This window comes from Lycium ferocissimum, unplaced genomic scaffold, assembly GCF_029784015.1.
Source record: "Lycium ferocissimum isolate CSIRO_LF1 unplaced genomic scaffold, AGI_CSIRO_Lferr_CH_V1 ctg473, whole genome shotgun sequence".
NCBI classification, from domain to species: Eukaryota; Viridiplantae; Streptophyta; class Magnoliopsida; order Solanales; family Solanaceae; genus Lycium; species Lycium ferocissimum.
Window position 1 is genome coordinate 216,696 of NW_026725757.1, and position 27,053 is coordinate 243,748.

The window sequence follows — 27,053 nt, forward strand, 5'->3', positions numbered from 1 at the left end:
TCACACGTCATAAACAGTTCTAAATAAGATGTTTCCTTGTAGTTATCAAGATATGAAACATAGTATAGATAGTTGCACAGTTTGTCCTTGTGCAAAACAAGATTACTATTTCAATCTAGTAGCATCAAAACCAGTAATGGACTTGAAATGATACATGTGAATATGTAGGGTGCCTATAAAATTTCTACTTTTGATGGAAACAAGTTCTTCTTAACTATTGTTGATGACTTCTCAAGATTTACATAGGTAGTTTTACTTAAGAATAAATCTGATGTATGTACTATTTATAACAATTCTTCAAACTAATCAAAAACCAGTTTAACAAAATTATAAAAACTGTCAGGACTAACAATGGATTAGAATTTCTGAATATTGTATGCTCAAGCATGTTTCAAAACATGGGAATAATTCATCAAAGGACTTGTGTGTATACACCACAACAAATGGTCTGGCTGAAAGAAAACATAGTCATATCTTAGAAGTTACTAGAGCTGTAAGGTTTCAGGCACATATACCAATTGAATTTTGGGGGCACTGCATTTTAGCAACAGTATATCTAATTAACAGACTACCAATTAATATGCTGCATAATATTTCTCCATATGAAAGACTCGACGGTAAAAACCATCTCTTAATCACTTAAAGAGTGCTAGGTTGTCTATGTTTGCCAAAGATATGACTCAACCTGATAAACTTCAATCAAGGTCTAAATTTGCAGTGCACATGGGTATGATATAAAGAAAGGTTATGTGCAATATGACTTAACTAATAATTCTTTCTTTGTCAACAGAGATGTTCAAAGAAAGATATATTTCCTTTTTCAGGAAAAGGATACAACATCCACATATGTATTCCCAGATACTGCACTAGATGACATGGCAAACTGGCCTAATTATATTCAGTTCAATTTAAATAATTTCACTCAAACTGTAAATAATCAAGGAGCAGATGTATCACAAGAACAAATAACTAATAAAGATCAAGAGACTATGATAAGTGAAAGGCCAACAAAAGATGAGTCTGCAGAACTATAGAATCAGATTCCACATTCTGAAGAATTACAGACTCAAAGTCAACAACAATTGGTTTTACTATTTCCAAGTGCACCAGTACAAGATCAAAGGAAATCGGCAAGCGGTAAAACACCACCAATTTGGATGAAGGATTTTGTCAGTTTGAATATTCATGAAGATGCACAACATGCTCCAAACAGATACATTGCTATGTTTCCATCTTTAATAGAGCTAACTAGATACCCAGAAGCAGCTAAAGATCTAAAGTGGGTATAAGTAATGAAAGAAGAGATTTCAGCCTTAAAAAACAACCACAATTGGGACATAGTTGAACTGCCTCAAGGAAAGACAACCATAGGCTGCAAATGGATGTATAAGATCAAGTACAAAGCAAATGGTGAAGTTGAGAGATTCAAGACTAGATTGGTTGCAAAAAGGTACTGCCAAAAGGAAGGGATTGATTATCAAGAAACATTTTCACCTGTAGTGAATGGTTACAGTAAGAACAGTTTTGTCACTTGCAGTAACAATTAAAGAAATGAAACGTCTATCAAATGGATGTATATAATGCCTTCCTTCAAGGGGATTTGCATGATGAGATCTTTATGAAATTGCCTAAGGGATTTGCCACTCGAGGGGATAATTCAGTGTGTAGATTGGTCAAATCCCTTTATGGATTGAAACAGACCCCAAGACAATGGAATGAAAAGTTGGCTGAGGCCCTAATCAGTTTTAACTTCAAGCAAAGTCAGTTTGATTATTCATTGTTTGTCAGGAAAAACAGTCAAGGCACTGTAATCATACTTGTTTATGTAGATGATTTGTTGATTACAAGAGATAGCTTGGCACTGATTGAGGAAACAAAAACATCTCCACGACATACCTTTAAGATGAAAGATCTTGGAGAATTGAAATATTTCCTTGGCATTGAATTTTTCAGATCAAGTCAAGATATCACAAAACACCAAAGAAAATATGCATTAGAATTAATCTCAGAGGTTGGACTTGCAAGTGCAAAACTAGTTGTCACACCAATTGACACAAATATCCAGCTTACTTCAACAGGATATGATGAATGAATACTGACTGAAGACAGGAATAAGGAAGAAATAAACACTAAAGACAAGAATGAAGAAGGAATGCAGACTGAAGAAGGAATGCAGAAGATCCTCCAATGATCAAGCTTCCTATAAAAGACTGATAGGGAAGTTACTATATCTAACTATAACAAGGCCTGATATTTCATTTGTTGTTCAAAGCCTAAGTCAATTTCTTCAACAACCAAAGATTTCACATATGAAAGATGCACTAAGGATAGTGAGATATGCCAAACATCAGCCTGGACAATGTCTATTACTCTCAAGTAATCTCAATCACACAGTGATTGCATATTGTGATGCAGACTGGACTTCATGTCCTATAACTCGAAGATCAGTGACAGGTTTCATGATCAAGTTTGGTGATTCACTAGTATCCTAAAAATCAAAGAAACAGACAGTGTTTCAAGAACTTTCGCAGAAGCAGAATACAGAAGTTTAGATACTACAACATCTGAATTAACTTGGTTATTAGGCTTAATGAAGGAACTAGATTCAAATGTTAATCACCCTATTACTATCTACACAGACGGTCAAGCAGCTATACAAATTGCTACCAATCCAGTGTTCCATGCGAGGACAAAACACATAGAGATCACTTTATTGGGGAGAAAATTCAACAAGGAATTATCACTACTTAGTACATCAACACAAATGAACAACCTGCAAATATTAATACAAAAGGTCTAACCAAAGTGCAACATGAGTATTTGAAGATCAAGCTACGGGTTCTTAATATTTTTACACTACCTGCCTTGCGGGGGAGTGTTAAATAATAGTTAACATATGAGGGCAGTTCAGTCTTTGTACAAATGTCAAGTTAGTTGGAGTTAGTTGAGTGGATAAGTCTTATAGGATGAGGGGTTCACAAAGTTAGTTATAACTAACTCTAAGCTAATCAGAGCTATATATATGAAGCATTGTACACATTATCAAATCATCACAATCAATGAAGAATAATATACTTCTTTCTCTCTCAATCTACACGATGGTTCATCTTCTTCCTTATTCATTCTTCTATAGTTTTCTGTTTGTGATCATCAATAAGATTAGTATAATCTCATATTTATAACAAGAGGAGAGCATCAAAATATACTGTTCCATTCTTAAGTTTCTTTTTCTTCTACTATTGAAAATTATTCTAGTTCATGCTTTTAATTAAATAGCGAAATTACTTCTTGGATAATTTTTCATTTTTTTTAAATTTAATTGATAAGAATATTTCTGTTAGTTGTACTAACTCCTCCAGTTCGAGTAATTTTTTATTGTGCTGGAAAAATGACGGATCTTGATATTTCCTTTATAACAGTAAGTATTATTTCTAATTTTACGTGCTTGAGCTGAAGCTTTCTGTTTATTTTTTTATTCATTTGAGAATTGGTTGTTATTTAATTTGTTGACATCTAACTTTTTGTACTACATATTAACATATTACTAATTCTGTAATCGAGAGAGGCAAAAAAAGTAATACCGTTAATTGTGGTATTAATAGATTGTTAGTATTTATTTTGTGACATCTACCTCTTTTATGTTACAGTTGATTCTACACTTATTTGTAATCAAAAGAGGCTAATAGTGTAATAATCAGTTATAACAACTAAGCTAACCGAAAGGGACTTAGTGTGTTTAAGTTCAAGCATATATTTCTACTTCTTTAATATTACTACTTTGACGATTAATTTGTATAACCGATAGGAGTATGTTTAGTTGTTGAACTTGATCAGTAATATAATGTATAAATATAATCGTGAGAGTTGTTAATATATTTGTGAGATATAGAAATTGAGGAATAAAAAGAATTTAGTTTATAATTGAATTATCAAGTGAAGTCGGGATTCCAATACCTTTTTATCATATTTGCGAAAAACAAAAATATTTTGTCTAATTCTCTATTTACGTACTGATATTAATTAGTTAATTCACCACTCAACTCTTTCTGATTTTTCTCAAAGAGTAATGAAAACAAGAAACGTCCGTAGAATGGATAACCAATCTTTGTGAGTTCGTTCTATACTATTATTTAACCGAATGTGAGTTGAAATTTTATATACGCCGATGACTCGTCAGTTGGCAAGCATGTTGACCATGAGGTGTCTGCTTATCTCCACTTAAAAGGTCGTTTGGTTGGTACCTGGTGGGATGGGATAGATAAGGATATATGTAGGATTAGCTATCCCACTTTCTATATGTGATAATTAATCCCATTATTTTAGCGCAGATGGTGAGATAAAATAATCTTAGAATTAATTAATACCCATAACCGAACGCAGAATACAATAGTCTCACATTTTATCCTGAAATTATTTCCTTATCCCACCAATCAAACGACCCATGTTGGATATAAATAATAGTCACACTCTTTCTCTCCGAATTTATGTTCCAACTGTGAGCTGGGCAAATCGTATGCATGTTATACATTTTGCACTAATAGATAGTGTGAAAAAAAATTACACTATCAGTACGATTTAATTTATTATAGCAAGTTATCATTTTATTTTTCTAGCTATCATGTTAGATTTGACATGAAGAATTACCTATTATTATAGTGAAAAATTAAAGTTAATTTTTTGGAAGAATAAATATCATAGATATTTAGAAGAGTTTCTAGAAAGTTATAATGTAATATCTTTGATATATATTGTATTAGGAAATGTCTAGAAATTCTAGACACTTAGATATTTATAGTTGAGGATAGAATTATCTAGATCCTTTTGTATGTAGAATAATATCAAGATATTCTAGAGTAGCGGTAGGAGATAAAGATGACTAGATTTTTCTAATGGATGTATCTAGAAGTATTTCTAGAACCATTCCTATACAAGTATAAATAGGGGTGGCCTTAGTCATTTGTAATCAACCCATACAAACCCAACACAACCCATAAAAACACAATTCAAGCCAATTGAAGTAAACACTTCCTTGTCCAAAGCTTCCTCTTCTTTAGTTGAATCTTCTGATCTTAGTCAACGATCTTGGGCTAGCAGAAGGTTTCTCTCTGATTTACCTTTTCTTCTGCTATATTTCTCTACATGGTATCAGAGCCATAGCCGTAGTTGGCTTCTGGATTTTATTTCAAGATCGGGTTAGTGGTAGATTCAACTGGTTTCTCTAAATGGATTTAAGCGGCCGTGTTAATGGACTGGGGATGGAGTTGTTGAATCAGTCCAATTACAAGGTATGGAAGACATGTATGGAGTCATACCTTGTGGAACAGGATTTTTGGGATGTTTTTAATGGTAGTTACACAAGTCCTCCTATTGACGGACTGAAAAATAGCAGCGCATACAAGAAGTGGAAGCAAATTAATGCGAAGGCGGAGTTCATCCTAAAGAGGTACATCTCGCACAACTTGTTTGATCGTATTATAAGGTGCAAATCAACTCATGAAATTTGGAGGACCCTTGATCGTTTGTTCAACAAGAAGGATGAAGCCCGGCTACAAATATTGGAGAATGAATTGGCGAACACCACTCAAGGTAATCTTTCTATTGCCGAGTACTTTTTGAGGATTAAGAACTTATGTTCAGAGATCTCCAGAGATCTCTTTATTAAATCTGGATGAGGCTATCTCTGAAGCACGAATGAGAAGAACTAGCATTTGTGGTTTGAAGTCAGAATATATTCCTTTTGTTACATCAATTCAAGGATGGGCTCAACAACCATCCTTGGAGGAGTTTGAGAATCTATTATCATCACAGGAGCTACTAGCCAAACAAATGGCTAGTGTATGCTATAAAGAAGGGGAAGGAAATGCTCTTGTAGCCGACAAGAGGAACTTCAAAGGAAAAACATTTAGAGATACGCCACACTCTCGATCTCAAAGTGTTTCCAGCTCGCTAGAAAAGGAGAGAGAGTCTACTAATAATTATAAGAAGAATCTCAAATGTTACAGGTGTGGTAAAATAGGACACATAAAAAGATATTGCCGAACAAAAGAGAGTAACATGGCTCAAGTTGAGAAAGCTGTTAAAGAAGAAGAGGACTGGGGAAGGTGCTTCATAGCTGAGGCTCGAGTAGTAGATGCCACGCTTCCTTAAATTTCGAAAGAGACTGGATCATGGATTCAAGAGATAATACGGTCCATCATATGGAGAAGGAAGGCATTGGTGTCATCAACAAAAAGCAAGAAGATTCCAAAGACGTTCAGACTAGTGACGTGGTAGCTGTTACCGGGGAAATCAACGAAGCAGATCCTGAAACAGGTTATAAAAGTATGGACGTAGAGGGTATTGAAGTAGAACCTCATCATGAAGTGTCTGAAACTATATATGGCAACGGTGACCATTCCGGAGAAAGCATTGAGGGAGTTGTAGTAGAAGTTGAAGTCTCTGGTTAATCATCTTCCGTATCAGAGTCAATCACCACCTCAGATCAAATACTGGAAGCAGATGGAGAAGCTGGCGGTCAAATAAATGAAGAGGTTGATCTTGAAGGATCAATTTCATATGGAGATACAAGCAGTATGATTTTTGGAAGCTTTGAAGCTGCCAAACAATTTATTGGGAAGCTGGAAAGGAAATCTAGTGGTGGATCCTATGCTGGTATTGAGGCTTCGAAGGAAATTCATAGTCAGATCGTCACCGACTCAGGTGCTTATCTAGATAACACAATTGTTAAGGAGCTAAGACAAAGGGGAGTCTGGAAATACAAGAATGTGAAATTCAGCATGAAGATGATTCACGTGGTTCGCAAAGGCCCAAAAGAAATAGTAGCAAGTCTGCCCGCTACAGAGATGAAAATTTTATCAAGATGTATTCATGTTTCTTTGGAGGCCCAATTATCAACGGAAAACCATCATCATTTGAAGAAGGAAGAAGTGTCGGGAAACATTGCTGAGATCTTCACCAAGGCACGTCCAAAAGCTTCGTCTGAGTTCTTCCGCGACAAGTTCAGGATAGCTTCCAAAAAATTACTTTAAGGGGGAGTGTGAAAAACTAAAGTTAATTTTTTGGAAGAATAAATATCATAGATATTTAGAAGAGTTTCTAGAAAGTTATAATGTAATATCTTTGATATATATTATATTAGGAAATGTCTAGAAATTCTAGACACTTAGATATTTATAGTTGAGGATAGAATTATCTAGAATAATATCAAGATATTCTAGAGTAGTGGTAGGAGATAAAGATGACTAGATTTTTCTAATGGATGTATCTAGAAGTATTTCTAGAACCATCCCTATACAAGTATAAATAGGGGTGGCCTTAGTCATTTGTAATCAACCCATACAAACCCAACACAACCCATAAAAACACAATTCAAGCCAATTCAAGTAAACACTTCCTTTTCCAAAGCTTCCTCTTCTCTAGTTGAATCTTCCGATCTTAATTAACGATCTTGGGCTAGCAGAAGGTTTCTCCGATTTACTTTTCTTCTGCTATATTTTTCTACAGTTTTTACCATATGTTGTAAATATTTTATCCACCGCCAATACACATAACTAATCAGATACTTTATCTGCTGCCAATACACATAACTTATCAGTGAATTTTACAGGTTAATTACCATTTTTAATAGATTATCAATTAATACAAAATCTACCTGCAATTATCAGATAAGTTATCTAATTATGTGAACATTATCTATATCGTCGTTACAACAACAACAACACACCCAGTTGAATCCCACAAAGTGGGGTCTGGGGAGGGTAGAGTGTACGAAGACCTTAACTCTACCTCAGGTAACAATACTAAAACATTAACATTAACATTTTACCCATTAAAACATAACTCACAACTGGAAATCAAATACTAATGATAATTGGAACTGATCATGACAACTCAAGGCATGTGCTCTTCATCTTGGAACTGATCATCTTCATTCTCATAGTTCACAAAATTGTTATTGTAGTTGCTTAACTCATTGTTAGCATAGGAGTTTGCAAATTCTCTTGAATTTTCATATGGATCCCATGTGTAACTCATGCTCTGGTGCTGCACCCTGTAACCATTGCCACCATTGTAGTGGTTATAGTTAGTGGAATAGTTAATTTGTTCTTGATTGTTGTAGTAGTAACTTTTTCCAATGTCCTTGTACGGATAATTTTTTGTGTTAGTTGGATTGGTGGTTGTTGGGGTGGTGGTGTAGCCTTTGTCCATTAACCTTGATTCACTCAAGTCCTGCAGCTGATTGTTATTGTTGTTGTTGTTGTAGTAATCGCCACTGTCACCATTTAGGGATGGTTCAATGGAATTGATGGCCTAAAACCAAATCATAATAAGAGGTTTTAAACTTATTTCAGGAGATTCATACACTAATGAAACAGTAGGACGTACTTATGATTTATGAATCAATCAAACGAGACAAGGAAAAAGTTACTTTTGGAAAATTGAGTTGAAATTCAAAAATGGAATTGTCAGAAACAGAAAGAAGAAATGAATGTATGTACATAGATGAGGAAAATAAAAAATTTAAAAGGATGTAATGTACTAATTGATGAGAAGGAGGCCAAAGATTTACGTAGTTTATCCACGCACCCGATCAACTTTCAACCAAATCCAAAATGAAAAAGTATAAAATTTGCAACCTTTTATAAATGATAAATATATAAATTATATGTTATATATAATAATAGTATTATTGAGGCCTTACTATTTTTTACTCCAATGACTTTACCTTGGAGGCGGCCCTGCCACCATTGTTGTATTGATCGTTATAGATGCTGCTACCGCTATAGTACTGATTATTGTTGTTGTTGTCATAGTCGTCATAAGTACTGTCACCTCTGTAGTAGTGGTGGTAAATGTTGTCACCATTATAATACTGATTGTTAATGTTATCGTTGTTGTCATAAGTAATGTCATTATTATAGTATTGGTTGTTATCGGTGGTGGTGAACTCACTATTTATGAAGTTGGTATCATCAGTGTTGTCCTGAGGGGCAGTAACATAAGCCACAGGGTTGTAATTTTTTGGAAGGTACTTGTTGTTAGGAATGAGGTTATTGGCGGTGGTAGATTTATAGGATTGTTCCAAATTGGTGTTGGCACTGGTGGAAGCTTGTGGAAGTTGACGCGACTCTTTTTCATGACTATTAATGTTTGGATCATAAATACCATAGCCTTTTTCATTCTCATCAGGTATGAAATTTGGCTCTTGGTCTTTGTTTGGAGTTGCTACTTTTGTCTCTTTTCCATTATGATAATTGCTGTTGGTGGAGATTTTGTTGAAGAATTGGCTGTCTCTTGCATGGATTTGCAATGAAGATAAGCGAGTAATTAGGAGGAAGAAGAAGGATAAATGAAAATGATTGACAAAGAATGCCATGGAAGATGGATAAGAGAGTACTAAGAGAAAGAGATGATGTCAATGAGTTGTATAGACGTGCTCTAGTGTTGGTAACTCAAAATGGTCACTCTCTCTTTATACAGAAATCCTTTTGACACTTTTAAGTGTGTAGACACAAGAGTACAAATAATGTTTTCATAATATTTGTGTTCTCTCTAAATCTTTTTTAATTGGTTTGATATACTGATCTCTCCTTTCCTCTCATATATATATATATATATTTTTTTTATTTTTTTTTGGATTGGAGTCATGAGGGTGAGGATGAGAGACAGAGAGAGTGATTGTCTCTATTATGAAATAAAGTAATATAAAGTAAGAAGAAAGACTTTGAAGCGTGAAACCGGGTTTTCTTATTAAAATATTATAGCATGTATATGATAGGAAATTATCTTTTATGCCCACTTACAATTTGAATATAAGAATATGATTCGACACAAATTTTTTATGTTTTAATTACGTCTAGATCTTCGATGTTACCTTTTTCACTTAAAAGAGTCATATAACTAAGATAACATTTGTATAGGCTGTAATCAGTCCAACTTATTTTTTATATAAAAAATGCGTTTGAGTACTGTTTAGAAGTTTAACATCCAGTCCAAAGTTCAAAGCATTCTCTTATTGGAAAGGAACATGAGATGAAGGGTTTAGTTTGTCTTCGCGTGAGGGTAGTATAGCATGGTTGAGGCAGACCTTTTGTTGCGTGCATGCCATGTTCTTAAGCGTTAGGCTTGAAAGATATATTCATTCATTTTAATTTTATGGGTTTGGATTTGGAATTTTTATCATGCTCCATATGACCATATCTAGATTTAGCTGGTTAGAAGTATACTACTTGTACTTATCTTTTAGGAGACATATACTGAGTCTAAACCAAAATTATTGGATTCGGATGAACCTAGAGGAGGAGTCACATAGATCGAAGGGTGGTCAGTAGAACACCCTTCACCGAAAATTATAATGTGCATATAGTAAATAATATTATATATATATATATATATATATATATATATTAGGAGACATATACTGAGTCTAAACCAAAACTATTGGATTCGGATGAACCTAGAGGAGGAGTCACATAGATCGAAGGGTGGTCGGTAGAACACCCTTCACCGAAAATTATAATGTGCATATAGTAAATAATATTATATATATATATATATATATATTAAATCTTGAAAAACCTTGACGTAATTCCTAATTTTGCCACTGGATAAATCCATAGCTTGTTGACTAGATCCGGCCTGAATATATCCATATCTCTCCATATGCAGTAAGACGTGGTAGGGCAACACAAGGTAAGGTCTAGAGCTACATTCACACATGAATACTTATACTATATATCCACTTTAGTACATTATCCTGATACATAAAGTATATGATTCATCGAATGTCCTTGTATATGTTTGGACGTATGTGCAATATTCTGTAATTCTAACTGACTCCAAGGAACTGATCACTAGTAAACACCTTAAATTCATTGGTACTCACTACCCAATATGTTATTTAACTTCTTAGACGCTTTCACCATTCGAAGTAAATGTCTTTGAGCTTTCTCGACATAATATACTGCCTCTCGTTACCTCAACAAACTAAGTGTACATCTATATAGGTAGAATGCGAGACCAGAAACATGACACCACATATACAGTGGTGAAGCCAGGTTTTTATTAATGAATTCATCCATCATATATATTACTCATAAGGTTTATAATAAGGGGGACATAAAGCCTAACCTCAAGTAAATTACGTATATATGATAGAAGTCAGAAGGGGCTTTCCCTTCACATTCAGCCCACAAAAAGGTACTATGACCAAAAAAGGATTCTACAACACAGAATCCTTAAGACGCTCAAAAACCTTAGCCTATTCCTTTTTTCTGAGTTCTAATCTTGAAATTTACCAGGCTAGCTTTCTCCATAAGATAATTACCACCAGGGAGGTGAGAAGGATGTAGAAAAATCAATGAAGATTCTTCAATGGCTCCAAACTTTGCCAGCGAGTCAGAAGTGGAGTTAGCTTCCCTATACCAGTGCATAACTGTAACCTCAAGTGTTTTGATCTTCTCTTGAATCTCATTGATCCAGTATTGTAACTTCCAAGATGGTTTACACAGTCCATTGATCATGTCAACCACTATCTTTGAATCCATTTCCAAAATTACATGGTTGACATTATTTTGTAAGCACCATTTGAGGCCAAAGTCTGCTGCCTGAGCTTCTGCCATGTTATTTGAGCAAAAATTCATAGACACGGTGAATGCCACTACCATGTCTCCGCTATGGTCCCTAAATATTTCTCCCGCTCCAGCTTTCTTCACCTTGCTCATAGAACTCCCATCAGTGTTGAGTTTGAACCATACATGTGAGAAGGCTTCTTCCAACATACAGGGATAGACCTCAAAATAAGCTTGTACCCTTCCACCAAGATGCAAAAATCTTTCTAGTTGACTTCCCTAGGTATAAAGTGAAATTCCTTCCTTAAAGCTATTTTGAGATTCAAAATGATCTCATGTAACACTTTAGGAAAGGATTTTTTAATATTACTAAATCTTGCATCACATCTTATCCTTCATAATTCCCGGCATGTGAGTGGAGGGATTAGCTTGAAGATGAGTTTGAGCACTTGATTGTTAGTTTGAATACTCCACATTAGCTCCTTCAGATACCTGTAACTACGGTTAGGAACACCAAAGGAATTTTCAAAGAAAGTCCATATCTTTTTAGCTGAGTAGCTTTCCACAAAAAGGTGGTCTGCTGTTTCGTAACCAGGGTTAGGACAGCATGTATATTTAGGGTCCCGTTGGTTCTGTTGAGACCCGGTATTGGAGTTATCCAATTGAAAATTGATCGTAGTATTATCCAGCGGGAGTCTTTTGCAAAAGATTCTCCAATTGAGAAATGAGATCTTGAAGGGAATGTACTTATGCTAGATAGCATTAAGAGTGTCATTCTTAGCATTTTTGGGCCTAATTGTTTCTCTGGCAGTAGAACAACTGAAAGCTCCATCTTGAGTGAGCATCCAAAAGCACTTGTCAGGCCCATTTCTGTCAAAAAATTTGTATTTGGTTGATGTACTGTTGAAGATTGAGAGGTACAACATCTTGAAGCAAATCATTATTCCACCTATTCTCATTAAGAAAACCCTTGACTTGGATATTCCCCAGATTCTGATCTCTGTTGACATATATAGTGGGCTAATTGAACAATACCAGTCCAGTTGTCCCACCAAAAAAGGATTTGACCTCTATTAATTTTCCATAGCATGTGACGCTCTGTGTACTTCTTGATCTGCATAAGTTCTTTCCAACCTTGAGACTGTCCTGAGGTCCACTTCCTGGCAACCATATTGATTCTCAAGCAATATTTGGCATTCATGAACTTGGTCCAAAGGTTGTCCTGGGTTCTTAGTCTCCACTATCTCGTCATAGCAAAGGCTGTTTGGATGTCTTGGAGGCCTTTGAAACCCACAACACCTTCATCTTTAGGGTAGCACATATAATCCCAATCTGCCCAGTGATGCTTTTTCTTTCCATCTCTTTGACCCTAGTAGAAATCTTGCAAGTATTTCTCTATTTGGATTAGTACATCTTTTGGTGGAACTAAGGCTACAAGCATATGCATAGTTTGTGACTACAGTGTTTGTTGAATAATTACTGCTTTTCCCCCATAAGATAACATGTTGCCTTGCCATGCTCCAGCTTTCTTCAATATCTTAGTGGTGATATCTGTGAAGTAGCAAATCTTCTTCCTTCTTGTAAATATGGGACTTCCTAAGTAAGTGAAAGGAAAAGTCTTATGTGAGAAACCAAAGAATTTTTTTGATTTTCTTCCTAATCTCTCTGTCTGTGTGAGTGGTTGTTATAAAACAGCTTTTTTTACGAATTGATCTTTTGTCCATATTGATCTTTTTTCTTGAGATCTGTTTATATCTACATAGTTGCCTCATGACTCTTCTCAATGATTTTTTCTTTCAAGAAGTGAAAACGACCACATTATCTGCATATGCAAGATGGTTTATCTGTGGCCCCTTCATTGCCATGGTGAATCCAGTGTATTTCCTGTGATAAAAAAGATTGTTAAGCATCTTTGAAAGTATTTCAGCAGAAATTACAAAAAGAGAAGGAGATAAGGGGTCTCTCTGTTTAAGTCCGCTAGTAGAATGAAAAAAACCCTTTTCTATCCCCATTAATCAAGACAGAGTACCAATTATCCTCCATTAGCCTCCTGATGATATCAATGAAGATGTCATTAAAACCCATTTTCTTTAAAACAACATACAGAAAGACCCAAGAGACTCTATCATAGACCTTCTCCATATCAAGTTTAATGACCAGATTTTCTTTTTTCTTATTCCTGCTCATGTTATGAACAATTTCCCGAGTAAGAGTAACATTTTTAGTAATCAATCTACCACTAATAAATATAGTTTGATTTTCAGAAATAAGACTAGGCAAATAAGAATTTAATCTAGAGGCAACTATTTTAGACAAAATCTTATTTGTGAAATTGCTCAGGTTAATTGGCCTCATTTGTGATAAACTGGTGGGGGCCTCCACTTTTGGAATTAGTATGAGGCATGAATGGGTAAAGAATCTAGTGAGCTTTTTCCTTAAAAAGAAAGCATGAACAAAATTAATAATATTAATAATGCGCCAACACTTTTGATAAAAGAAGCCATTAAAACCATCTGGCCCTAGAGCACTTTCAGGGCTAAGATCCTTAATATCCTAAAAAATCTCATCTTCCTCAGGGATTTGAGTCATCATATTATTTTCATCTTAGTTGATTCTGCTTTGTAGCTGATTAAGAGCTCCAAAATCCTCATCACTTTGAAATCTATCAGTGCTAAACAGTTTACTGTAAACTGAATTGCAAAGATCTCCAATTTCATTTGGATCATCCAACCAGTTTCCATTCTCATCTTGGATTCTATGGATGTAATTCCTCCTCTTTTTGTGTTTGATTACACTGAAAAAATATTTAGAGCATGAGTCCCCTATTTCCCTCCATTGTAGATTAGCCTTTTCCTGGAGAATACTACTTTGAAACCCTAGATATCTGGTATATTCAGCAGCCACCTTATTAAGGCTTTGTCTATTGTGATATGAAGCGTCTGAGTCCATTAAAACTGCGTGATCTTCCACTAGTTTCTTAAGGATTTTAACCTTCTCATAAATGTCACCTATAGAAGTTTTAGACCAATGGCTAAGCTCTTTGAATAAGGCTTTAAGTTTTTCCTGAAGAACTCTCATTGGATTTTCACTATAGGATCTGCCCCAGATTTCTGCAATCAACTCATCAAATCTAGGTTGACCCAATCCAGAAGTTTAGAAACTTAAAATAAGAGATGTGGTTCTGATTAGGGGAGACACACTTGATGAGAAGGGCTTTATGATCAGGGTCTTTCCTTGCCAAGTGAATTACTGATGCCCATGAGTCATTGATAAGAAGCCTGTCCAGTCTTTTGTATACTCTTCTGTTTGCTTCCCATCCATTTGTCCATGTATGAATGTCACCACTGAACCCTGCATCAAATTAAAATTTTGGGAAAAGGGTTCAAAACACACTCAAACTATGACCAAAGTTGCCATAACACACCTCAGCTTTGTGGGGGTCATTGGACTTATTTTTTGTGTATTATCTATGGTTTTATATGGACAAAGCCACCCAAACTCAAACGAGTGTATGCACGCGCCCTTGAAAACTTAAAATCAGACGTGTCTGTTTCATTTCTCAACTTTCTCAAAATTGAAACCCAAAAACCTCTCCACATCCCACTCGATTTCTACCCAAATTAGAAAATATCAATTAACCCCCAAAGGAAAGAGAGATTGAAGAAGGGTTGGGAAAGGAAATTTTTGAGTCAAAATCTGCTACTATGTACTGTAACGGTCTAGTAGATTTATTGAAAATTGGGCCTGGAATATCATTGGAGAATCTGAAGTTCCAACAAAAGTTGGCTTATTTCACTTGGGTATCCTTGTTGGAAGCCTATCTTATTCGTGAAAATTTAAACAGAAGTGCAATGGATGTACAAATGCAAAGAAGAAGCAGAAGACCTCCATCTATTTCTACACAGTCAGTTGCAAGTGACACATGGAGCATGTTTTGGACCTTTTGGATTGTATTGGTTGATCGCACACTGCTTAAGAGATTCATATATATATGTTGGGGGCACCAGGAAGTTGGCAAATCCATCAGGAACACTCAGCAGATTTGTTCAAAATTTGTTATCCTTTGAAAGGTAAACGTATGTGAATTTGGTAATTTGGATGATGGGTTTGGTTTTCCATTGATTATAAGGGCATGTGGTATGTTTGGTCACTGTCATGTTTGTAGTATAGTGCATTGCCATGTTATAAAAATGGGTCCTTTTCGAAATCATCTTCATGTTGGTAATGGATATTACACGTAAAATGTTTGATAGAATGTTTGTGAGAACTCAAATATAGACTAGTCCATTTACAGTCACCAAATTTTTAAACAGAAATTTGGGGAAAGAAATTATAAGAATCCAATCTTACCTCTTCAAACATAAAGAGAAGAAATATAAATAGAAATTTGGGGAAGAATCCAATCTTGGGGTTTAAATTTGGGTAAGAATCCAAGTTCTAGCCATTGTTGGGGTTAATATTTGGTGGGTTTAATCAATTTACGTTATTTAGACTGCCACGTGGCAAATATAGACTGGTCCATTTAGTTTCTAGCTACTCTTATGCGCTCAAAGAGAGTAGGCCCACTTGCTTGTCCAGGTCACCATATAAAAGCGTGAATAATACACAAAAAATAAGTCCAGGGGGGTCATAGGACCCCCGCAAAGTTGAGGTGTGTTATGGCAACTTTGGCCATAGTTTGAGTGTGTTTTGAACCCTTTTCCCTAAAATTTTACAGTCATCCATACATTCTATAAAATCTAAACTATGCTTTACCCTTTGTGGAATGCCCCCTTTTTTTAATTCCTCTGCTGCTATGATGCTATTGAAATCTCTAGTGACTACCCAAGGGCAGTCAACTTTCTCACTAATTTTTCTCAGATTCTCCCATAATCTTTTCCTCCTTCTAGCCTTAGTTTTTGCATAAACAGCTGTAAAACAAAAACTTGTATTAGTAGGACTAAATTTCATATTGAAAGATATCTGTTATTTATGGTTAGAAAGAATTGATGCTTCTATAGTGTCTTTCCAGAAACACCATATTTTACCATTTTTGTTAGCAAAAGCATTAGTGAAACCAAGTTTTCTTTTAAAAAGTTCAAGTTTGTCAGCTTTAAAAAGGGCTCCTGGATAGTAACCAGATGGAATTTGTTTAAGTTGACTAACTTGATAAGTCTTTCAAAAGATTTTTTAGATTTTGCACCCCTAATATTTCAATTTGTGATGTTAAACATAAAATTAATAGGGATGGGATCAATTTTTGACATCCTTCACTCTGCTAGCAGAGTGATCAGAGTTAGTTTACTGTCTCTTTTTCTTTGCTTTGGATCTGCCTCTTAGTGAAAAGCCCCCTTTCTCAGTGATTTCCTCGAATTCCATGCTCACTGCATCTTCTGATTCTGTTTGATATGACCTCTTCCTTCTGCCTTTCTAAATCGGAACTTGATGCACTTTGATTTTTCTTTCCTATGTTTCCTGCTCCATTTTTTTCATTGTTGTCAATGTTTAAAGTGATATCAATGGTTCCTCCACCTTGTTGATGCTGTCCCTGTTTGTTTTTATCCTTCCTTCCTACATTTTTTTCCATTTTGATATTCTACCACTTGAGATTCCTCTTTTTGCAGATCTTGACTCTTGTTTTCTGAGTAGCCAGTTGATTCCTCCACTTCTCATCTGGTTGAGCTTGGGTCTTTTTTTCTTGGTTGCTCTCTTCTTTCTGGCTACTATCTTGAAGTTTGGCTTTCTTTCCCTCTTCAATCTTTTTTGCCTTTTCCATGGGTTCCTTGAAGCTCGTGATTTTCTTCACCTGCAGGTTTCTAGCTTTTTTTTTTCTTCTTTTCCTGCTCCTTTATTTTGGCCACTGTAGCAACTTTCTTTTTGCTCTTTATTCCTTGCTGTTTATGATTACAGCCTTTGTAGTAGCATTGCTAGAACTATTTTCTGGTGCTATAGGGTTTTTTCCTCCCTGAAAAACCGCATTAGTAATATCACTTCCCTGTTCCTCCTTATTAACCTTGTCTTCAGCCTTGGCCTTAGCTTCCTCTTGTTGTTTTGCTTTGGCCTCCTTCTCTTTCTCTTTCAATTTTCCCATACTCTGCATTGAGCTATGTTATGTCCCAAGATCTTACAATGTTTGCAAAACTTAAGGACTCCTTCATATTCAATTTTTTGATAGAAACCTTTGAGGAAAGTGTTAGTGTTGTCCAGACCAATCCAGATTTGGTTTAATTGAGGTTTGGTTAAGTCGACCTCAACCCTAACCTTTGCCATGTTTGGCCTTGCCCCGTTCTCTGTAGCATTATCAAGTGAAAGAGGTGCACCTACTTAACTCAGAATCTACATAGTGCCATGAGTGGCAATGGAATGGTAGATTAGGTAGAAGAGCCCAAATCGGCACCACTGGTGAATCCTCATTAGGAGAGAAATCCAGTGTCCATTTCTGCAACCACATGACCATTCCATCCATCTTGATAGATCGTTTGAACCAAATAGTTTGAAGGTCCTCATTATTAAAAACATCAATGAAAACAGTCCGGTAATCAAAAGCCCCTATTCTCACTTTTTTGTTAATCTTAATTTTTTCATCAAAAACAGATCTTACTCTCTCAATTTGAGGTCGAGTTCAAAGGAACTTACCTATAATAGTGTACTTACACTCTTCAGCCTTAACTCCATAGAAATTAGAGGATTTGAAGACTACCCCCGGTCCGCCATTATGCGATATAACTTTGGTTATCACCGTCGGGTCACCCAATCTCTTTTCGATGGGTTTTGGCTTTATAGGAACAATTAGGGCAGAAGCATAACCTTTTGGGGAATTGTTTCCCCCGGTGATAAAGCAGAGGTCGATGGCAGATAAATCTCCCCTAGACGCGCCGGTTGAGAGTCTGCCGGTGTCCCTATCGGCTGGTGCGTGAACACCACTCGCCCAGAAAGAGGGGAAATTTAGTCGTTGTTTTCACCGTTAGGTGAATGTACGGAGAGTGTTTTTATTTTAGAGACCGGTGAAGTCAGGGTTATTCAAGATTTAATATATATGAATAAAAAGTAATGTTTGACTTGCACATGCAAAAGATAATTTTTTATATACACAACAATGTTCCGATGAAGTATGTCTTTACCGGTTAAGTAAATCACCCTGATGCTAAGCATTCACAGTCTTCGATGGTTGCTTAACTGTCATATCCTATTTTAACCGGGGTCAAAATAGTTTATAACATCCCGGTAATTCCGGGGTTATTTAAAGTTAAGAGTCGCCACCTAATTATTTACGGTGAATTAGGGCACCTAAAGTTAATTAAAGTAATTATCTAAAATTGATTTTGTTTTAAAGTCTGCGAAACCAAAAAGATTCTAGATAAGGGTTCAATTAGTCTAAAGGGAAGGTATTAGGCACCCTTTAAGACCCATTAACAATGGTTGACCGACCGGACTAAAATTAATTAGACCTTTTTAAAAAAAATATATAAATTTAAAGTATAAAGCAGCTAAGACACTACTAAAAGAAACTTTTAGAGAGTTGATTTCAATTTGTAAAAGGTCAAGTCCTTTGAGTTTGCAAAAGTTGATTCGCAGACAATGGTAACTAAACGACCAAAACCTGAATAGTTTGAAGCGGACTTAAATAGAAAAGGATTGAAAAAAAGTTTTAGACTCCTGTTTTATGTCTAGGTCTTGAAAAATATGATTTACCTATGGTCCAAATATTGCTAGATAGATATAAACTGATTACTGGTTTCAAGTCTCTTACGCCTAAGGACGTATCACATGTAAGAACTAATTAGTCTATTAGTAACTAAAGTGAAACCTTAAAGGAAACTTCATTATAAATTATGAATTAGCGTCGATCTTAATCACAAAAACAAAATAAAGGGTTAGTCACAGAGGAAATTTTAAACATTATAATGAGCCTTTTATAAAGTAGCCATGTTTCATTAGCATTTATTTCATTTTGCCGCGATCTCAAGCGAAGAAAGAATCGGATAAAGGGATCGGGTTTACCTCTTGCGGGTGCAGTGAACAGGGGTGCGAGGTCCAGATCTATGCTCGAACTCGACGAACTCCAAACCCGAAAATCTTAAAAATCCCGATAGAAAGAATACTCTTTTTACCACAAGCTTGGTTTGATTCTCAAATAATTTCAGAACGCAAGTAATGGCTCCCCCCCCCCCTCTCGGCTGAGGACATAAGATAATATTTATGGGTAACAAAATGACTAGGGTTTTTTTTTTGAATTCGAGGTTTTTGGCTCCAAACAAAAGCTAAAAGAGCCGTTTGAATTCAACAGTCGACTCTCTAAAGTTGATTTTCTCAGAAAAATCAAAAAGTATTTTGGCCATTTGTGTTGACCGGATTGTTAAAGGTAGGAGAGAGGTGAAACTTGTATAGAAATGGCATGGCGACATCTGCCACGGCTGAGACGAGTTTGGACCTTTCCTTGAAATGGAAAGGGGAAGAAGAAAGACCAAAAAACGTGGCTGTGTGTGCATTAAGTTTACTCCGAAAATGGTGATAGCAAAGTCTGCCATCATTGAGAAAAAAAAGGACTGTTTGTTGAAAAAGGAAAGAAATCTGTATGCGGCTGTATTCATTTAGGTTTAGGTTAGTGGAGTTGAAGATGTAGGGGTTGGGCTGGTCGGGTCGGGTAGTGGGATTATGGGCTGGGCGAATTAATAAGGGATGTGGGCTGCTGATGAAAGGTTTCATTTGGGCTCAATTTGACGAATTGGGTTGCAAATTATGGATCTTTTCCTCCTTCATTTTAATTATTCTTTGGGCTTCTAATTTAATAACTAGTACAATATATACTATGTGAAAACGATTAATAATTAGTATGTAGAAAATAAACGATTTAATAGAGTAAAATTAATTTAACGAGTACAAATCTTAAAAATGAAACGATGACGAACCATTTAAAATTTATGATAAAGTAACGAAAGTAATGTTGATAGTAGAATAGTAAAAATGAAAGTAATGATATAAATAGCAGTAAAAATAAAAATAGTAGCGAAAATAAAATATTTAGATTTAATAAATTTAAAAACCCAAGGAAATAAATTGGAATAAAGGAGGGACAAAATTGGGTGTCAACACTAACCACCCAACTTTGATAGTGGAAACAAGGAAAGCGCTTGATTTAAAAAATCCGTCGTTGGTTTGTCCCCCTAGTAAAAGAATGAATTATCCGGGAACTAATCCATATTCGCAACACCCCCAGCCCCACGCCCCACCCCGGAGCCCATTAAAGAGGGAAACAACTTCCTACCAGGAGTTTCTCCATTCAAAGGGCTCGAACTTTAGACCTCTGATTAATGATGGAGAGATCTCATCCATTCCATATCTATTAGTGGTTTGGGAAGTGCACAGATGCCTACTTGGAGGATTGCTATTGAAGGGATAGCGGAAAATCACAAAGTATTTAATGTTTAGCCAATTTAGAATTAACTTCAGTATGTCTAAAGTTGGTATATTGCTTGTGCACTTTCGAACTTTAAACTTTTTAGACTGAAATTAGGCTTGGACAGTCCCAACTTCAGACCTCTATGAAGTTTGAACTACCAAGTCTAACTTCAAACGCAATGTCTGAAGTTGGCATAGCCCTGATTAGAATGATGCCCCTTTCACTGCTTCCGACTGAACTTCAATGACAACACTTGCGCTTCTTCTAATTCTTCTTGCAGGTTTTAGCAGCAAAGTTGAAGAAAAAGAAGAAGCTGTGGAGAAGCAGACAGCCTTTTTATGTGAAGTTTGCCAACACTGGTTATACTATTCTTAGTTGCATCAAGTAGCAAATGCTGAAAACAGAGTTTGCAGAATCAATCTATAATCGCTCAGGACTTCCCACAAACATCGAAGAGCATAATTTGAGGAATAGAAAATTGATATATAACATTCGCCTCCATACTCATAGCAAATACTGTGACTAAACTAGAAAAGAATATATCTTGCAGAAACTAGGCAAATACTGAAGTTACAAGTCTCTCTTATAATTTCATTACAAAAGAATAGACAATCTGATGCTACTAACACGCTACAAAACAGTTACTAAGATGGGACGTATATCATAAGCATAGAGTTTTGCTCAATTCCACTAGCAGTCTAAACAAAATTGATATTTTAACCACTGAACTCGCTGTACTTCTAAAATTATGCGTTTAAAATCTAATATTTCTTGAATTTTAGTTTTTTTTTCCAGTAAATATTTATATTCCATGTCGAAAGCTCTACCCTCCTCAGACCACACTTGGTGGGATTATCTTGGGTATGTTGTTGTTGTTGTCAAAAATATTAGGTTCAGTTTGTCAAACCGATCGTTCAAAAGCTCCATCTGCCTCTGGGCATAACTATATGTCTATTGATTAGGATATGTTTGGATCTCTTGAGCCAATTCCTTTGTCAACTTGTCAGCGCGGTCATCTTGCCCACCTGCAAAACTATAGACTCTGAACGCGAACTGGAAGGCCTTCCATAGCTGTTTACGTGATTCCTTTTTGCGCCCATCATTTTTCGATCCACCTCTTCTGTCTTCCCTTGTCTCTTCTTCTCTCCTCTCCTGATTTGACATTCCGGTATTTATTTTAAAAAACATTAACCAAACTATCAGGGCCAACAATTTTTACCAGAAGGTAAATACTTACCCGCACCAGGTGTTTACACCAAATCAATGCAACTTACTATAGTTAAATGATTTAATGAAGTTAAAATATACATTAATTAATCATTTGAAGTGATAATTGTGTATGTTCCCTCAGATGTGGTGCATTCATTGGTTTGGCATAAACACCGGGTACCGCAAAGTTTTTACCCTTAATTACTGCATACTACATATTACTACATTCTACTAACCTTCATGACAAGTTCCATGCAGTTTGAGGAAATGTCAACCATTAACTCTTTGATACGCACGAGGATGCCGAAATCAAAATGAATGTTATGGCTTATAAATTTCTTGGCCTCCTCGTCTTTTGTTCGTTCCAGTGTGTCGATTTCTACTTTCATCTACGTGACAGAACTATTTGTTAAGAGCTGTTGTGATAAGCAGCTGAGAAATGAGGGTATTTAGATTCAGGAACTTAGTAATTTTACCTTGTTAAAGTAGCTCTCAGCTTTGTCAAGGTGTTCGCCAACAGGTGAGACTATCGGCCAATTTTTCAGAGTAGTGGCGATTGTGTCTAACTTGGAATATAATGCTGCTGCCATCCTCAGTTCTTCCAACTTTTTGGTAGGAAAATCTTCGAATCTTGCTAGCACCTGTAGCAAGAAAACTTTATAGGCAACAGGTGATATGGGGATAATGGCAGAAATATGAAGAAAGTAGATATATATGAATATGAACCTGCGATTCATCAGTTAATTTCTCAAGGTGAGATTCTACATAGTCGTGGAATTTAATGAGCTCGGACATATCTGAAGTTTTAAAAGAAGCAATGGCTGTGCTTATCTCCTTGATTGTTTTAGCGTAATTTTTAACATCCTCTTCAATTTGATGGAAATATGCTGACCTGATACAAACATTGCACATTTTAAAATACAACTTAAACTTCTGAAAAATGCAATGTCCCACCAAATAACAGGTGAGGCTTTTTAACAAGATTACCTCTTTGTCATCTCTGCTAATGCATCAGCCATTCCCTGTTTACCTCCTGCTGAGTTACCAACTTTTCCCATTCGGTGATATGATTTACTATCTAAACTAGAGCCTTCAAGTTGGTTCTTGAGAAGTCGATAAAGATTACCCATTTGGGTTGATCTTTTCAATTTAGTGGCTGCTCTCTTAACTCGTAACACACCCATAAACCCTAGTGGTGGTGGAGGTGCAGGTCTTTTTCCCATTGGCATGGGTGGAGGTGGTGCTGGCACACCTCCATTTGAAGCCATCGGTGGAGGTGGGGGTGGAGGTGTCATACCCTTTGATCCGATGGTAGGTGGTGGTGGAGGCGGAGGTGATATTACACTTCTGGATGTCATGGGAGGTGGCGGTGGATGAGGTGGAAGTGTTACTATATTTGTTGTTTTCTTAGGTGGCGATGGAGGTGGCGGTGGAGGAGGTGGAATTGTTATTATATTTGATGTTGTATTAAGTGGCGATGGAGGTGGCGGTGGAGGAGGTGGGACTGTTATTATATTTGATGTTGTCTTGAGTGGCGATGAAGGTGGTGGTGGAGGAGGTGGAAGTGTTATTATATTTGTTGTTGTCTTAGGTGGTGGTGGAGGAGGTGGAAGTGTTAGTATATTTGTTTTTGTCTTAGGTAGCGATGGAGGTGGCGGTGGAGGAGGTGGAAGTGTTATTATTTTTGTCGTTGTCTTAGGTTGCGATGGAGGCGGGGGTGGAGGAGGTGGAAGTGTTATTATATTTTCTGTTGTCTTAGGTTGTGATGGAGGTGGTGGAGGCACCATCATGGGATGTGATGGGGGTGGTGGTGGAGACGGAGGTGCTATTACATTTCTGGATGTCATGGGAGGTGGTGGAGGTGGAAGTGTTGTTACTATATTTGTTGTTGCCTTTGGTGGCGACGTAGGTGGTTCAGGCGCCATCATGGGATGCGGTGGGGGTGGAGGCGGAGGTGTTACTATGTTTCTTGATGTCATTGGTGGTGGTGGGGGTGGAGACGGAGGTGTTACTATGTTTCTTGATGTCAAAGGTGGTGACTTTATGACATTTGAAGATAATGTGGATGTTCCTCTATTTTCTGATACATTGTCCATATCAGCGAGTAGAATATCTGGTGAGTCCAGCATTTCAAAATCTTGGCCAAATTCATAATCATCCCCTGCTTTCACTTCAGAACCTAGCTTTGCTTGTATTTCTGATTTTTGTTCACTAAAGTTGGTTGTTAGCTGAACAACATAATTTGGATCTTGAGCTATTGCATAAGGGAGCAAGTTGAAATAGAGGCGTTGTACATCAATAGGGTTCAGCTTCTCAGTTTCTTGAACCTTGAGTTTACTCTTCTGTGAAGCACTAGTTACTAGCTCGGAGAGGACTGAAGTTGGCGTAGGTGGAGGGCTTGAGAGGGAGGACCCGTTGCTCGAGTGAGTCTCCGACTGAGCCCTGCCTAATGCGTCCGATGGAGAACTTTCATCTCTTGTCTGGTCATCCTCGTCCATCAAATCAAACACCCTTTCAGTGGCTAGCTTAATCATCTCATCAAGCAATACCAATCCTGAACAGTAATTGTTATAGATATAATTAAGTAGATAAAACATCATAGCTACAACACAAGTCAACAATAGTACTCAGAGCAAAGAGGTGAATAAAAAAGGCGCAACATTTGCCATTAAATGTCTACGTAACATTATGACGTACCATAACGCCTTAGATCGTTATGTAGTTGACTGTATTCCTCATTCAATCTCATTATGAATTCATCATCACGCGTCCATATTGCCCCGATTGATTTTAGAGTATCACAAAAGCATTGTAGTGCCTGATATATACATGATAATTTAGTGATCAAAGTTGGTCACGATCTGCAGTAGGTAAAAAACAGTTTGGTGTATAATACACAACTCAACGAGTAAATAGATAACCTGATCCATTCCTGCTCCATCAATATTGGACAATGGAATATCCGGAGTGATGGAAGGGTACATTTTATGTAGATCCTTCAAGGTCAATATCAGTAGCTGTCAAAAAATATTCATAAGAGGAGTTAAAAAGACTTTGCCAATGTTCCTGTCTGAACGCTACAAATACAGCAAACGTCTATTTGCGGAGGTTTTAGTGAAGAAGTTATTTTTACAACAACATTCCCAGTGTAATCCCACAAGTGGGGCCTGGGGAAGGTGGGATATACACATACCTTAACCCAACCTTTGTGGGGTAGAGAGGCGGAGAAGTTATTAGTAACTACTAAAAAATAGGAATTAGCGACGATTCTGCGGCTGAACAACAAAATCCGTCGCTAATCCTCCTTACCGATGGATTATCAAAACATTCTATTAGCTACGAGCAATTTAGCGATGAAGTTCGTATTTAATCCATCTTTTTTTTTGTAGTTTAAACTCCGCGAATTGCATCAGTAGTGACAGAAAAATTACCTCATTTACAGATGCAGAGCCAAAACAAGGCGATAGGTCAAGCAAGTCTCTCAAGGTGAGGGTCTTGCTCCTGAGGGCTGTCATTATTACAAAGTTGTCCGCCACCCCACATGAATTGTGAACTCTGGAGCCTTTTGTTGCACTTGCATTAGAACTTTTTGATACTATTATGGAGGATGTTTTTCCGGTTTCATGCATGTCATTTTCCTGGAAATATAAAAGTTATTGTTAGTGATGTGGTATCAATTCTGGAAAATGCAACTTTTTGAGTGCTTTAATCTGTTGAATTTACTCTATGACAGGAAGATCATTGATATGACCAAATACAAGATGAACATTTTCATATTTTGAGGTAAATATGTAACAAAAACATTGAGGTACAGACTATTCTTATCGAAGTAGTCCTACACTATGGTTGCGTGGAAGTTTCCGAGTCCAAACATAATTAAATAATTAAAAGTATGCTTTATTTAGCAGCTTAAGATTTTATATAAGGCAATGATAAAATTCACCATGATATTATAGTAGACATAGATTTTAAGTACATGGTAGCCTCATCGTCACTCATTATCAAAAAGAACTTTAACGTGCTTGGCCTAAGAAAAAGAGTCAGGCCTCCATGAAAGAGGACGTGTTAAAAACATAATTAAGTAATTAAAAGTGTGTTATGTCTAGTCTAACAATTTAAGCTTTTAGATGAGGTGATCACATAATTCGAACATTCCGTTTTCAATGCGTTTTGGTCATATGATAAAATTGATTATGAACAATGGTCAGGAGAGTCACAATTCACAACCCCAGAAAACTGGGAAGCATAAATGGAAATTAAACACAGAACCATTAAGATGTTTATTTTTTTCTTTTTTTCTATTCATGTCAAATGCAGAAATGTCAGAAATTAAAAGGAAAAAAGTGAAAGAATAATGTACCTCAAATGTAGAGAGTTTCCCGGGGGGGAAATGAGGAGCCACAACAGGACATTCCCCTGATTGCATTTGCAACCAATTATAATAACAAGTTCTAATAAAAAATGCACCTTTGTTGGTTATGAAAATTAGAAACCAAGATTTTTCTGAAGAAAAAAATTGTTGAGCAGCAACAATAAATGAATAGATGAAATTCAAACAATGTAGGAGGAAAAAGATGATGAAGAACATTCAAATTTTCAACACTCAAATAATGAGAGAAAAATGTTTTTTTTTTCCTCCTTAAAAACTCAAAAAATTAGTAGAATTAAGCCTCTGAAGGTTGTAGAAATGATCCCCATGGACAAGCTTCCTTTTTTCTCCTTTGTTTCCAAGAGAGAGAGAAAGAAATGAAAGTCAATTCTTGAAATTATTTTTCAGTGTTTTATTTAGGCAGAAGCTGCTTATTTTCCGGGGATTCAATGCTAAATTCGATCATTTTTTCTCTAAAAAAAACTCCTATGAAATAACATTTGAAGATTATATTAAATACGTTTGT

The 27,053-nt window shown here is 36.2% G+C and overlaps 4 protein-coding genes across 4 annotated transcripts; 1 reads left to right on the forward strand and 3 right to left on the reverse strand.

Annotated features, from left to right (window-relative positions):
• The first annotated feature begins 5,222 nt into the window (after positions 1-5,222).
• On the forward strand, positions 5,223-5,672 carry LOC132044532 (uncharacterized). Its single transcript, XM_059435034.1, has one exon. It carries the CDS (start codon positions 5,223-5,225, stop codon positions 5,670-5,672), a length of 450 nt encoding a protein of 149 aa, XP_059291017.1.
• Positions 5,673-7,890: 2,218 nt separating this feature from the next.
• LOC132044533 (uncharacterized) lies at positions 7,891-9,376 on the reverse strand. Its single transcript, XM_059435035.1, has 2 exons — positions 8,726-9,376; positions 7,891-8,310 (listed from the first exon to the last, which is right to left on the reverse strand). Exons 1-2 carry the CDS (start codon positions 9,374-9,376, stop codon positions 7,891-7,893), a joined length of 1,071 nt encoding a protein of 356 aa, XP_059291018.1.
• A 3,990-nt stretch (positions 9,377-13,366) lies between these two features.
• Positions 13,367-13,925, reverse strand: LOC132044534 (uncharacterized). The gene is made up of 2 exons (XM_059435036.1): positions 13,600-13,925; positions 13,367-13,454 (listed from the first exon to the last, which is right to left on the reverse strand). Exons 1-2 carry the CDS (start codon positions 13,923-13,925, stop codon positions 13,367-13,369), a joined length of 414 nt encoding a protein of 137 aa, XP_059291019.1.
• A 7,552-nt stretch (positions 13,926-21,477) lies between these two features.
• On the reverse strand, positions 21,478-26,894 carry LOC132044538 (uncharacterized). Its single transcript, XM_059435041.1, has 9 exons — positions 26,519-26,894; positions 25,590-25,796; positions 25,080-25,175; positions 24,856-24,976; positions 23,146-24,712; positions 22,885-23,050; positions 22,635-22,799; positions 22,395-22,547; positions 21,478-22,101 (listed from the first exon to the last, which is right to left on the reverse strand). The coding sequence occupies exons 1-9, from the start codon at positions 26,744-26,746 to the stop codon at positions 21,901-21,903; spliced, it is 2,904 nt and encodes a 967-aa protein (XP_059291024.1). The 5' UTR covers positions 26,747-26,894; the 3' UTR covers positions 21,478-21,900.
• Positions 26,895-27,053: the final 159 nt, after the last annotated feature.